At 49.1% G+C, this 13,312-nt stretch overlaps 1 protein-coding gene across 1 annotated transcript in view; it reads left to right on the forward strand.

Annotated features, from left to right (window-relative positions):
* CRACDL (CRACD like) overlaps positions 1-13,312 on the forward strand; it is a 125,501-nt gene that overhangs the window by 92,808 nt on the left and 19,381 nt on the right. The window contains exons 4-7 of the mRNA XM_065928869.1: positions 6,387-6,522; positions 6,855-7,032; positions 8,500-8,506; positions 12,605-12,779. Of these exons, the coding sequence (XP_065784941.1) occupies positions 6,387-6,522; positions 6,855-7,032; positions 8,500-8,506; positions 12,605-12,779 (496 nt within the window). The remainder of the gene's footprint in view (positions 1-6,386; positions 6,523-6,854; positions 7,033-8,499; positions 8,507-12,604; positions 12,780-13,312) is intronic.

The raw sequence follows: 13,312 nt of genomic DNA on the forward strand, positions 1-13,312 counted from the left end.
TCTTCTAGGAGTTTTACAGTTTCAGGCCTTACATTCAAGCCTTTAATCCGTTTTTATTTTTGTATATGGTGTGAGATAGTCATCCAGTTTCATTCTTTTGCATGCGACTGTCCAAGTTTTCCAAACACTGTTTACTGAAGAGACTGTCCTTTCCCCGTGGTATATTCTTGGTTTCTAGGTCATGGAGTAACTGACAGCATAAGAGACAAGAACTTAAAGGTGCTCTTTAGTCTCTGTGAAGAGTCCGTGAGCCTGCTAGACTTTGCAGAAACTTCTCATCAATCACTGTGGGCAAAAAGGCCCACTCACCGGGGTTTCCCTGGTGGCTTAGAGGTATAGAATCCACCTGTCAATGCAGGGGACACGGGTTCGTTCCCTGGTCCAGGAAGATCCCACGTGCCTTAGATCTGCTAAGCCTGTGTGCCGCAACTATTGAGCCTGTACTCCAGAGCCCGGGAGCTGCACCTCCTGAAGCCTACGTGCTCTAGAGCCTGTGCTCCGCGGCAAGAGAAGCCACTGCAATGAGAAGCCTGCGCACCACTCGAGAATCGCCCATGCTCTCCACAACTAGGGAAAGCCCGCATGCAGCAACAAAGATCCAGCACAGCCAAAGAAAAGAAAACAAATTTACGAAGAAAAAAGTCCTACTCACCAAGGTGCATTAATGCTGACAAATCGCATGAAACCCTGTAGATTTGAAAAAGTTGATGCCCATTTATTGAGTCAATGTGATTATGCTTCTTGAGTCTCTTAATCTATTGGCTTGGCCAAAAAGTTTGCTCAGGTTTTCCTTAAGCTCTTATAGAAGGGACTCTTCTGGTGGTCCAGTGGCTAAGACTTTATGCTCCGAATTCAGGAGTCCATGGTTTGATTCCTGGTCAGGGAACTAGATCCCACATGCTACAACTACTAGTTTGCATGCTGCAACTAAAGATCACGTATACTGCAACTAAGACCAGGTGTAGCCAAATGAACAAATATATTTTTTTAAAAAAAGACCCTATAGAAAACCCTGTCCAACTTTTTCGCCAACCCAATGGAGCAATTTTACTTCACCACCCCCCCTCCCCACTTTGTTTCATGTCACTGATCTGATGGAGACTGTCCCACAATCTGCATTTGTTTTCTTTTGGTGTGATTGATCGCATCTCTATATTCTCTGAATTTCTTGTAAAGTGGTAGATGGATCTAGATACTTAATTAGAGGTGGATTCAAGATGGCGCTGGTACTTGCTGCCCCATCACATCGTTAGGCACCTGCTTTCTGCTTGTCTCACTTCTGGTGATGCGGAGCCTGAGTCGTGGACTCAGGGGTTCTTTCTCATCTGATCCCTCCATCAACCCTTATCTGGTGGTTCTTACTCCTGTTGATGCTCACTCAGTGCTCATCTACTTTTGCTTTATTGACTGTGCCGAAGCCTTTGACTGTGTGGATCACAGCAAACTCTGGAAAATTCTTAAAGAGATGTGAATACCAGACCACCTGACCTACCTCCTGAGAAATCTGTATGCAGGTCAAGAAGCAACAGTTAGAACTGGACATGGAACAACAGACTGGTTCCAAATTGGGAAAGGAGTACATCAAGGCTGTATATTGTCACCCTGCTTATTTAACTTATATGCAGAGTACTTCATATGAAATGCTGGGCTGGGTGAAGCACAAACTGGAATCAAGATTGCCAGGAGAAATATCAATAACCTCAGATACACAGGTGACACCACCCTTATGGCAAAAAGGGAAGAAGAACTAAAGAGCCTCTTGATGAAAGTGAAAGAGGAGAGTGAAGAAGTTGGCTCAAACCTCAACATTCAGAAAACTAAGATCATGGCATCTAATCCCATCACTTCATGGCAAATAGATGGGGAAACAATGGAAACAGTGAGAGACTTTATTTTCTTGGGCTCCAAAATCAGTGCAGATGGTGACTGCAACCATGAAATTAAAAGATGTTTGCTTCTTGGAAGAAAAGTTATGACCAACCTAGACAGCATGTTAAAAAGCAGAGACATTACTTTGCCAACAAAAGTCCGTCTTGTCAAAGTTATGGTTTTTCCAGTGTGGAAAACCAGTTTTTCCAGGTTTTTCCAGTGGTCATGTATGGATGTGAGAGTTGGACTATAAAGCTGAGCGCCAAAGAATTGATGCTTTTGAACTGTGGTGTTGGAGAAGACTCTTGAGAGTCCCATGGACTGCAAGGAAATCCAACCAGTCAATCCAGGTTTCTCTGTTCATGGAAATTCTCCAGGCAAGAATACTGAAGTGGGTTGCCATGTCCTCCTCCAGTGGATCTTCCCAACCCAGGGATCAAACCCAGGTCTCCTGAATTGCAGGTGGATTCTTTACCAGCCGAGCTACCAGGGAAGCCTGATATAAGACTGCCAATTAATAATATTAGACTTAGAATTACACTGAATCACCAGGGAAGTCCCAATCTTTATTTATTTTTATGCTCACATTATCCCATCTTATGGTACTGAGGGTCACTTCAGATTAGTTCCTTGTTCTTTTGATGTTTTGACATTCCATTTGTTTCTGAAGGGCTCTTTTCTTTCTTGCCTGTTGAGAAATTTTAGATTATTTTGCACGTTTCCTGCACTAAACCTGTAATCAGCCATTTCTTCATAGGTTCCTTTAGCGTGAAGTGGTTTTTAGAGACCACGGTTTGCCTGCCAGAGATGATGATTGCTAGTGTTGTTCAGTTACTCAGTCATGTCCGACTCTTCGCGACCCCTGGACTGCAGCACATCAGACTTCCCTGTCCTTCACCATCTCCTGGAGTTTGCTCAAACTCATGTCCATTGAGTCGGTGATGCCATCCAACCATCTCATCCTCTGTTGCCCCCTTCTTCTCCTGCTCTCAATGTTTTCCAGCATCAGGGTCTTTTCCAGTGAGTCGGCTCAGGTGGCCAAAGTATTGGAGCTTCATCTTCAGCATCAGTCCTTCCAATGAATATTAAGGGTTGCTTTCCCTTAGGATTGACTAGTCAGCTATCATTGCGTCTAAGCCTTTCCAGTAGATATAACTAGGAAATTTTTTTTTTAAGAGAGAAAAATAAATCATTAATTCACTAATATTTCCAGTTCAGATTTAATTTTACAAAAATTTTACTTCCTTAATTCTTTGTTTGAATTCATTTTTCTCTAATACTGGAAATCTTGGTTCTTAATGAGACTAACAAAATTATTTTCTTCATCATATAATATACTTGTAATAATTTTATTATACCCTTTCCCACACAGAGGTTACATACTATAAAGATCGTTCTGTGTTGTTTTTTTTTAAATGAACATTGTTACTAATATAAGAATTAAAATTTGCTGTCTTTGTGTTTTTTGGTCTTTAGAATGTATCCTGTTATGGATGCAGAGTGAAAAGTCGCTTGGATATCAAGCTAAAGTCTCTTGAAATCATTCTTTTCTCTGTGTGGTTATGCCAACAACCTGATATAAAATTAGACTTGTTTGTTTTCTGGTTTTAGAGACCAATTGATTTCCCTTTTTGTTTGGTTTTGTCTTTTAACTATGCCAAATGTTTACATAGTTTCAAAGACAAAATTGTAATTGTAAGTAAATACTCTGGCACCCCATCTCCCCATGTTGTTCTGTTCACCAAGGAGACTGTTTTTATTCATTTGTTCCTTAGCCTCCATTTTTTATTTTTGAAAGAATATACATGGGAACTTTCCTGGGGGTCCAGTGGTTGAAACTCCATGCTTCCAATACGGGGGGTGCAGGCTCAAGCCCTGATCAGGGAACTAAGATCCCACATGCTGCCCAGTGCAGCCAAGACATTAAAATAACAAAAACAAGACCTTTTAAAAGACATACACAAACACACATATGTTCATACATGTTCGTACCCCTCTCCCACTCAGAGCTAACCCACCATAAACACAGCTCCATGTTTATTTTTCCCTTCTTAGGCTCTGGTGTCGCCTGTACCCAAGGATGCGCCTCACCCCTTGGTCACCTGCAGAGCCTCTATTATCTGTTACCTGACTTCCCATAGCTTATTCATCCACCGACTGGGGGCATGTGGTCTGTCTCCAGCCTTTTGCGTTTATAAATGCTGCTGTCATCAGTGGCCTTGACCATAGGGCATTTTCTGTCTTCAAGGTGGGTCTTTTACATGCTCTCTCGAATTCTAGTCACTTGCAGAGCGGAGGTGTTTGGGCAGTGATTACGGTTTCCAGAGGCTGGGAGGGAGCCCCACGTGTGCCTGTGACCTTTGTGACGAGTTGTTGGCAGAGGGGCCCTCCTGATTCTTTCACTGGGCCTCACTCTCTCCCAGACATGTGAGGACACTTGTGAAACTCAAGTTCCGCACTTACACACTTACTGTGCTGGCCGGAAATGTTACTGACCAGGGTTCTTGGCCTCCTTAAGCAGTAGAAATGGGCTTCCCAGGTGGTGCAGGTGGTAAGGAATCCGGCTGCTAATGCAGGAGACACAGGGGATGCAGGTTCAATCCCTGGGTCGGGAAGATCCCTTCGAGAAGGAAATAGCAACTCACTCCAGTATTCTTGCCTGGGAAATCCCATGGACAGAGGAGCCTGGTGGGCTACAGTTCATAGGGTTGCAAAGAGTCAGATATGACTGAGCAACTTAGCATAATCAACAGAAATAGAGGCCAGAGAAGAAATTCAGGCAAGGCTTTACGTGGGCCCCTGCTAAAACAGGGGGAGATGACAACAAGCAATAGTTTCTCTTGCTTGCTGGCTCCTTGAGAAGGGATGAACTTGTTCCTTATATGGGGTGAGGGTAGAGGTGTGTCCGGGGGTCGGGCTAGAGGGGTGGCTTAGGTGGTTTGCCCACCCCTTAGCTGGAGCTGTGTGCAACGGACATGCACAGCCCCCTGCTTTTGCTCCCCTCTCTTCAAAAGGAGCAGTTGGGCTTTCTGGTCTCTTCATATCTTCTGTCCAGAATTTGCCCCAGCTGCATATGCGTGCAGTTATTTTCAGTCCCATGCCGTTTCCTCGTATTTTGTTGCTCTCAAAGAGATGTGCCCAGGTGCGAGCATCGCAGCTCTACAGCGCAGGGCCCCAGGGCCCGGGCGTCTCACATCACCAACCAGCGCAGTTAGGTCTGTGGTGGAGCAGGGCACACACAGGAGTCCCCAGGGTCTCCCAGGGGACAGGATGCCCAGGGTGGGGTGGGGGGCGCTGGTGCTGAAGATGGCAGTGTCTGCGGGCCGGGCTTTCCTTCCTTCTCCGTCTCGTCTGAGTCACCTCCTTCCACCTATTGTTCAGGTTGCCAGTGCCAGTAGGAAAGTCTGACACCAACTGCCACAACCTCTTAGGACGTTTGTGAACATCCTGTGGGGTCCGTTTCCAATTGGAGCCTGGAGCTTGGGGCCGGGGGAGGGGCTGCGCCGATGACGCCCGAATGGCCTGCCATCTACACACTGGCCGAGTCGCAGTAGTAACATCATCAGTAGTGGGGGGGCGTGGCTTTGCACTTGGCGGTTTTCATTTCATAAATTGTTTATTCATTTATTTTCGGCTGTGCTGGGTCTTCCTTGTTGCCCGGGGTTTTACTCTAGTTGTGTGGAGTGAGCGGGTTGCAGCCCTCGGGCTTCTCGCTGCGGTGGCTTCTCCTGCTGCAGAGCCCGCTCCAGGGCTCTCAGGTTCAGTGGTTGCTGCTCCTGGGTGGGAGCTCGGGCTCGAGAGCTGTGGCCCAGGGGCTTAGCTGCTGCGAAGCATGCAGGGTCTTCCTGATCTGTCCTTTTGTTGTTAGTCACCCAGTCACGTCTGACTCTTGAAAACCCCACGAGATCTAACCCACCAGGCTCCTCTGTCCTTGGGATTTTCCGGGCAAGAAACTGGAACGCCATTCCCTTCTCCAGGCTATCTTCCCGACCCAGGGATTGAACCCATGTCTTCTGCATTGGCAGGCGGATTCTTTGCCACTGGGCTACCCGGGAAGCCCGCAATCCTCATTTCAAATTCAGGGATGTGCTCTGGACCACATGCCTCTGTCCAGCAGGCCCTCATTCTCCTGTGCAGACACAGCCTCCAGCCCCCAAGGGAGTGCATGCTCGCCCAGAAGGGATGACCTGAGCCTCTCCGGGCGTGCAGCACAGCGTACTCCACAGCCCGCCAGGCAGCCCAGGCCCCCTCCCAGCCCTTCCTCTCTGCAGGCCTGCTGTTCTGGACCTCTCACCTCATCAGACCTTGGTTTTCCCCTTTAATGAAAAGAATTCACACCACCTTCAGATATGTCAGGAAAACTCCTAGCTCTACAAAGTGGTATTTGATGGAAACTAAACGTGGCTGGAGGGTTGCTGCAGGGTGTGCCCTTACCCTCATACCCCTACGTTCATCCCGAGCCCCCCTGGGGGAGAGACGGGGGCACACCCATAGTCACAGCGCCACTTTCTTTCTAGGGACTCGAGGGGCGCGCTGGGAAGCCGGGCCCTCTCCCACGACAGTATTTTCATCCCTGAATCGGGGCAGGACCCTCCTCGGCCCGTGCGGGTGTTTTCCCAAGAAAATGTGTGCGACCGGATTAAAGCTCTGCAGGTAAACTTTTCTGGGCAGCAGATATGCATTGGGAAGTCTTAAAATGATTCGTGCTTTTCCTTGATATATTTTAAAGCCTAATCGAATGCACATCACAGCTCTCCCAAGACTCGCTCAGTTAGTTACAACTGGACCATGTCTCATTCTCACTTATAACCACTCACTTTCAAGATGACAGAGGTAGAACCGGTGGCAGACACTGAGTTTATTTAGCTCCCCGGCCTGGGCAAGGATGTTAAAAATACCTCCAGAATGAGTGAATTACAGCAGGGGAATTTGGGGGGAAAAGTCACTGATGAAAACTACAGCAAATGTTCTTTATTCCAATCTAGTTAAAAATACAGTGCAATGTGAAAATGGGGCCGCCTCCTCCTCCCGGGAGCCTTCCAACCAAGCGGGGAGATGATGCCGGCATGAGCTCTGAGGATGATGGTCTGCCCAAGAGCCCCCCAGAGATGTCCCTGCTTCATGACATTGGTTCCAGCACTACCATAAAGGCAAGTGCAACCTGCACCACCCCGGCTCCCTCCCCTCCTCCCCCTGCCTCCACACAGGGCCACCGGGGACTCTGGTAGACGCTGTCTCTGTGTGTTCCCCTAAGATTCCCGTGATGAATCATGCTCAGTCCAGCCCGGAGGGATTCCAGCCAGCTCACTGGAACCCACTGTCGGTCCTTGGGCTGTATGTATTTTCATTCTTTGAGCAGAAATCCAGGTCTCATTCAGGGATACGGTTTGGGGAACACTTTCCATGGTGGCTGGAGATCTGATGCAATCAACCTCATTTTTCCTGTCTGAGCAGATGACCAGACCAGGTATTCCATTTAAAAAAGGGAAACAGCTTCGAGTCTGCTTTCTGCCATCATGATATTTGGTTGGAGGGAGAAGGGGGCTTCCCAGGAGGCTCAGTGGTAAAGAATCCGCCTGCCAGTGCAGGAGACTCGAGTCTGATCCCTGGATCTGAAAGAGCCCCTGAAAGAGGATATGGCAACCCACTCTGGTATTCTTTCCTGGGAAATCCCATGGACAGAGGAGCCTGGCAGGCTACAGTCCGTGAGGTCACAAAGAGTCAGACATGGCTGCGTGAGAGAGCACAAGAAGAGAGTGGTAACATATGATTTAGTCTAGGCTCCTGCATCTGAGTTTGTTGGTTTAGGGGTAGAAATGTGAGATGTGGCGCTGGTGGACAGGGCAGCAGGACAGGAGAGGTGTCTCTGACCCCATAAGATGGGGAACTGATCCCAGAAGCCCCCCACCCACTTTGAAATCCAGGAGGAAGAACTGAGCCTTTTTTCCTTGTATACAAACAACATAGCTCACAGTGCCACCATCTGAGTCCACAGGGTGGGCTGAACGATAAAATCACTGGTGTTACACGAATGCATAAATGACGAAACAGACAATCATTTTCCCCTTGTAGACAGCCTTCTGGTGGGATGGGTGGAGTTGGAATTACCAGTTCCTCGATCCGTTAGCTAGAGCCACACCCACACCCTGCCTGTGTGCCCACAGAGGGTCTGAGTGCCCTGGTCAAGGGCCACCCTTGGTGGAGTTCTGCAGATTCTGTGCTGCTCTGAAACAGATTCAGCAGCACTTCAGCTGGGAAGCTCAGAAGCTCCCCTGCAAAGGCAGATAGCTGTTCGGTCACTCAGTCGTGTTGACTCTTTGCAACCCCATGGACTGCAGCACACCAGGCTTCCCTGTCTTCCACTATCTTCTGGAGTTTGCTCAGACTCATGTCCATTGAGTCGATGATGGCATCCAGCTCATCCTCTGTCATCCCCTTCTCTTCCTGCCTTCAATCTTTCCCAGCTTCAGGGTCTTTTCCAATGAATCGGCTCTTCACATCAGGTGGCCACAGTTTTGGAGCTGCAACTTCAACATCAGTGCTTCCTGTGAATATTCAGGGTTGATTTCCCTTAAGATCGATTGGTTTGATCTCCTAGCAGTCCAAGGGGCTCTCAAGAGTCTTCTCCAGCACCAGAGTTCAGAAGCAGGAAAAGGAGTATTTACCTGACTTGGGTGTGGCTGTGGGTTCTCAGAAGGCAGAGGAAGGGCTGTGGTGTAGCTGAGTGTGAACACACCCAGGGCAGGGGTTTCCACACAACAGGCCAGAGAATGACTCCTTTCAGAATTCTGCCCTACTTGCTCCACGAGCGGGTCAAAGGGCAGCGGGCCACCCACACCTGCTTTCCCAGCTTGACAAGAAAGCAGAGAAGACAGGGGGAAGGTGTGGCCCATCTCCTGGACTCTAAGCCCGCCCTGCACCCCTTAGGTGCCGGGGAGAGGTGACAGGCTGATGGCCGTGTAAGGTGTCACCACCAGGTAACACACATATCTTGGCATCTTCATGGGCGGAGCCTCAGGAATGGGTGTGATCTCATGTGTTTTGTACCCTGTGGTGGGGGAGCGTGAACCGCTATAGGCTGACTCACCTCCACTCCATCCCATGGTTCTCTGGCTTTCCCAGCAACGTGGTTCTCTGCATTTAGCTGGGACAGTTAGCTGGGACAGACAGCACAGGAGAGTTGGTAGCTTCTAAATCTGTTAAGGATTCAAGTGTGAACCCAGCCTCAAACCCACAAAGTGCCATGATGCACAAATTCCATAGTCAGCTGACTGGGAGCCATTCATACAGGGCAGGGCTGACCTTGTCCTCCTCAACATCCCTCCATTCGTAGTGATGTTCTTTTTTTTTAATTGGGTAATAGGAACCATTCACTGGCATCATCGGTTACCAAAATTTGAGCCTTTAAGACTTAAAAAAAAATATTTATTACTGTGGTTTTGAAGATGCAATGACCGTATTTTGTGCCCTGAAAGTTTTTAGGGCCCAGGGAGTCAACCAAGAGGGGGAAACAATGCACTCTTAAATGCATTTATGTAACTCACAGCATTTGATATAATAGAACCGTGAACCCCAAAAGGATGGGACTGTGGGCTGTTTGATTTTTTCCTGTTGTGACACCTCACACAGGCCCACTTGCTCGACAGAGAGACTTAGTGAAGATTATTATAAAAAAAGGTCTTCAGTAAAATGTATTTGGTGACACTGCCAAGGAAACATTTCCTGGTGGAACAGGTTTTTCAGAAAATATATGGGATTATTTTTAAAATTGCATGTGAGGTAACAACAGATGATGTTTGCTTAGGTAAAATGACACCTCAGAGGTCCTTGCCTGGGTGTTCTGCCATTAAGTAGCTAACGGGGGGCCCGGGGTGGCAAACTGGCCGGTCTCATCTGCTCTGGGTGATGAAGGAAGAGAGCAAGGGAGACGGGAGCGCTCTGCCGGCAAAAGGTGACACGTCGTCACCGCCGGTGAGGCCGCAGTCTAGGTGCGTCACCTCGGGGGTCTGGCGGGGCACGGGATGGACTCGGGCAGCTCCGTGCCTCTCCATCTGCCCCCAGACCTGCCCCGTGCAGGGACCCGTTCCCATGCACCACACTCCACCCCCTCCTCCGTGGCAGGGCCCCTCTTTGTGAGAATGGTCAGGGTAAAGCAGCTGTCACCCAGGGTCACCCCACGGAAGCCTCTGAATCCCAGGCTACTTCCTCAGGGCTCTTTGATCCATAGTCCCCCAACAAAGAGCAACTTGTTAGACTCTTACTAAATGCTCCACTTCCAGAGTCATCCAGAAGCACAGATTCCAGGAAAACTGGGGCACTGGGAGCAAGCAGTGTAAACGTGAGCTCCAGAAGCTGCCGGCCCGCAGATAGAAAGACAAGTCAGCTTCTCCTCCTCTCCCGGATCTCAGCCCAGCTCACGTAGTTGCTTCACTGGTCAGAGACACGGCTTGATTCTCCTTGATCAGGAAGTGGCCCCAAGGACTCTCAGAACGACAGCTCAGACAGAGGGAAGGGTCCAGTTCCCTTTCAGGAAGACGAGCAGTGATGGCCCAAGTTCAGTGTCAGAGACGTTCAGCTCCTTCCCAGACCCCCGCCTCAGAGCCAGGGTGGGCCATCTGCTCGGACGGTGCACTCAGGGGGGCCCCATGAAGAGCAGGCAGGAAATGCTGGTCCTTCAGGCTTACAGAGGCGTGACCCCGGCCCATGTTGTCACTGGGGATCACTCTCGCTTGTGGAGTGAAAGTTACCCCATGTGCAGAGCAGTTTGTCTTGTTTGCTCTCTTGAGTCCCAGAAGTAAGAAAGAAGACCCAAATCTCAGCAAGCGTGGATATCACTGTCCCTCCAGAAAAGGGTTCTGACATGGACTCAGAATGACATGGACTCATCCTGCTGTGACTTTAAGGAGAACTACCTGGGGAAGATATCGCCTGTCCAGTCGCAGGTGACTTCCCGAGTCATCAGCGATTGGGTGGGAGTCAAAGCCACGGGCACAGACGGAGACATGGCCATGTCTTATGGCTCATTTAAAATTTTTTTCTTATTTTATTCCTGTACAAACCCAAATCAATAAAACCACAGAACTAAAAGAGATCATATTCACTTAGATTCCTCTCTCCCTCATTTTATTTATTTATTTTTACAAATAGATTTTTTAAAAAAATTTTTTGGCTGCACAGCATGTGGGATCTTAGTTCCTCAACCAGGGGTTGAACCCATGCCTCCTGCAGTGGAAACTTTGAGTCTTAAACCACTGGCCTTCCAGGGAAGTCCCACCCCCTCATTTTAGTAATTGTCTTCTCCCAGTCGACAGGGATAAACTTCGTACTTGCATCAGATCAGTTCAGTTCAGTCACTCAGTCGTGTCCGACCCTTTGTGACTCCATGGATTGGCAGCACGCCAGGCTTCCCTGTCCATCACCAACTCCCAGAACTTACTCAAACTCATGTCCATCAAGTTGGTGATGCCATCCAACCATCTCATCCTCTGTTGTCCCCTTCTCCTCCCATCTTCAATCTTTCCCAGCATCAGGGTCTTTTCCAATGAGTCAGTTCTTCACATCAGGTGGCCAAAGTACTGGAGTTTCAGTTTCAACATCAGTCCTTCCAATGAACACCCAGGACTGATCTCCTTTAGGATGGACTGATTGGATCTCCTTGCAATACAAGGGACTCTCAAGAGTCTTCTCCAACACCATAGTTCAAAAGCATCAATTCTTCGGCACTCAGCTTTCTTTATAGTCCAACTCTCACATCCATACATGACTACTGGAAAAACCATAGCTTTGACTAGACAGACTTTTGTAGACAAAGTAATGTCTCTGCTTTTTAATGTGCTGTCTAGGTTGGTCATAGCTTTTCTTCCAATGAGCAGGCGTCTTTTAATTTCATGGCATCAGATAGTAGGAGATAATTATGTTAACAGGCCCCTGGCCACCTGTATCATCGTGTTGCTGCCTCATTCCTGAGAAGACCATTGACTAAATCATATTGAGGTGCATAAACTTATGGTCTTGAGTTAAAATGTAAACATTGCACCACCTCACACCCATTATGACAGCTACTATTAAAAAAAAAAAACCAACCCAGAAAATAACAAGTGTTGGTGGAGAGAATACAGAGAGATTGATACCCTTGTGCAGTGTTAGTGGAAATGTAAAATAGTGCAGCTGCATGGAAATCAGTATGATGGTTCCTGAAAAAAATTAGACATGAAGTTACCTGGTGTTAGAAGCGTAAGTTGCTTAGTCGTGTCTGACTCTTTGCAACCTCATGGACTGTAGTCCACCAGGCTCCCCTGTCCATTGGATTCTCCAGGCAAGAATACTGGAGTATTCTTTCTCTTCTTTCACACTCCTGGGCCTTCCCCATGACTTTCAGAGATGGGGCCAAGCCAGACCCCACCCTCAGAGGAATTGAGCTGGTCAGTTTCATGGGAGAAGGTTCCTTGTCTGAAGCATCTGTGCAGCTGCTGTGGGCGGGCGAAGGCAGAGTTACCCAGCCATGGAGCACCTCAGACTCAGGTTCCTGGAAATGAGTGATGGGCCTGCAGGGTTGACCCACCATTTCAAACCCCAAGCCCAGAGACAAGCATGATGAAAGGAGAGGCGGATGTGCTGGCTGTGCTGTTTGCTGTCTTGTGAGGAGGCTGATGCTTGACCTGTCTGCTCCTTGTCCCCTGAAGGTCTGTGTGGTTTCCTCGTCCCGGCCGCAGTCTCCGGACCAGCTCTTCTCCAGGCAAGCGAGCGAAACTTCCGCCTCCCCTAGGACCTCGGACAGCAGCATGGTGCCCGTGGCTGACTTCGATTACCCGCCAGAGTTCTCCTCCTGCCTGGACAACTCTGCGGCCAAGCACAAGCTCCTCGTCAAGCCCCGCAACCAGCGGTCCAGCAAGATGAGGCGGCTGTCCTCGGTAACTGGGCAGAGGCAGGGTGGGCAGGCCCCAAGCACCCAGACACCCCGCTCCTCCCCTGCAGGGTCCCCATCCTCTGAGCCACCACCTACCCCGTGGGACCTAAGATCTGTGGGACCACGACCAGACTCCAGAAGCTGGGGGTGCTCGGGGTGTCAACCTAAGTCAGATAAGCCCCTCCCAACAAAAACACTTATTTATTTGTTCGGTCATTCATTCTACAGCATGTGCCAAGAACCTGCTGTGAGCCATGGGGCCCCTCTTTCCCACGGCCTTCAGTGTAATGTCCACACTGCAGGCCTGGCACGACCAGGCCCTGCCTGCTTACCTCCTCCCGTTCTCACTGAACATGTTTTGACTTCCTTTCTTCTTTTGGAGCTCAGCAGGCTGTCACCCACCCCAGGCCTTAGGGCCTGCTGTATCCCCTGCTTGGGACACCCCCTATTCAGCCCTTTGGGGGGATGGACTCCCAGGTCCTCCCTATGCGGTCCCCCCTGAGCGTCCTGTGGAAAGCAGCCCCCCTGCCCATCACC

This window comes from Muntiacus reevesi, chromosome 3 (genome assembly GCF_963930625.1).
Source record: "Muntiacus reevesi chromosome 3, mMunRee1.1, whole genome shotgun sequence".
In the NCBI taxonomy this organism is placed as follows: Eukaryota; Metazoa; Chordata; class Mammalia; order Artiodactyla; family Cervidae; genus Muntiacus; species Muntiacus reevesi.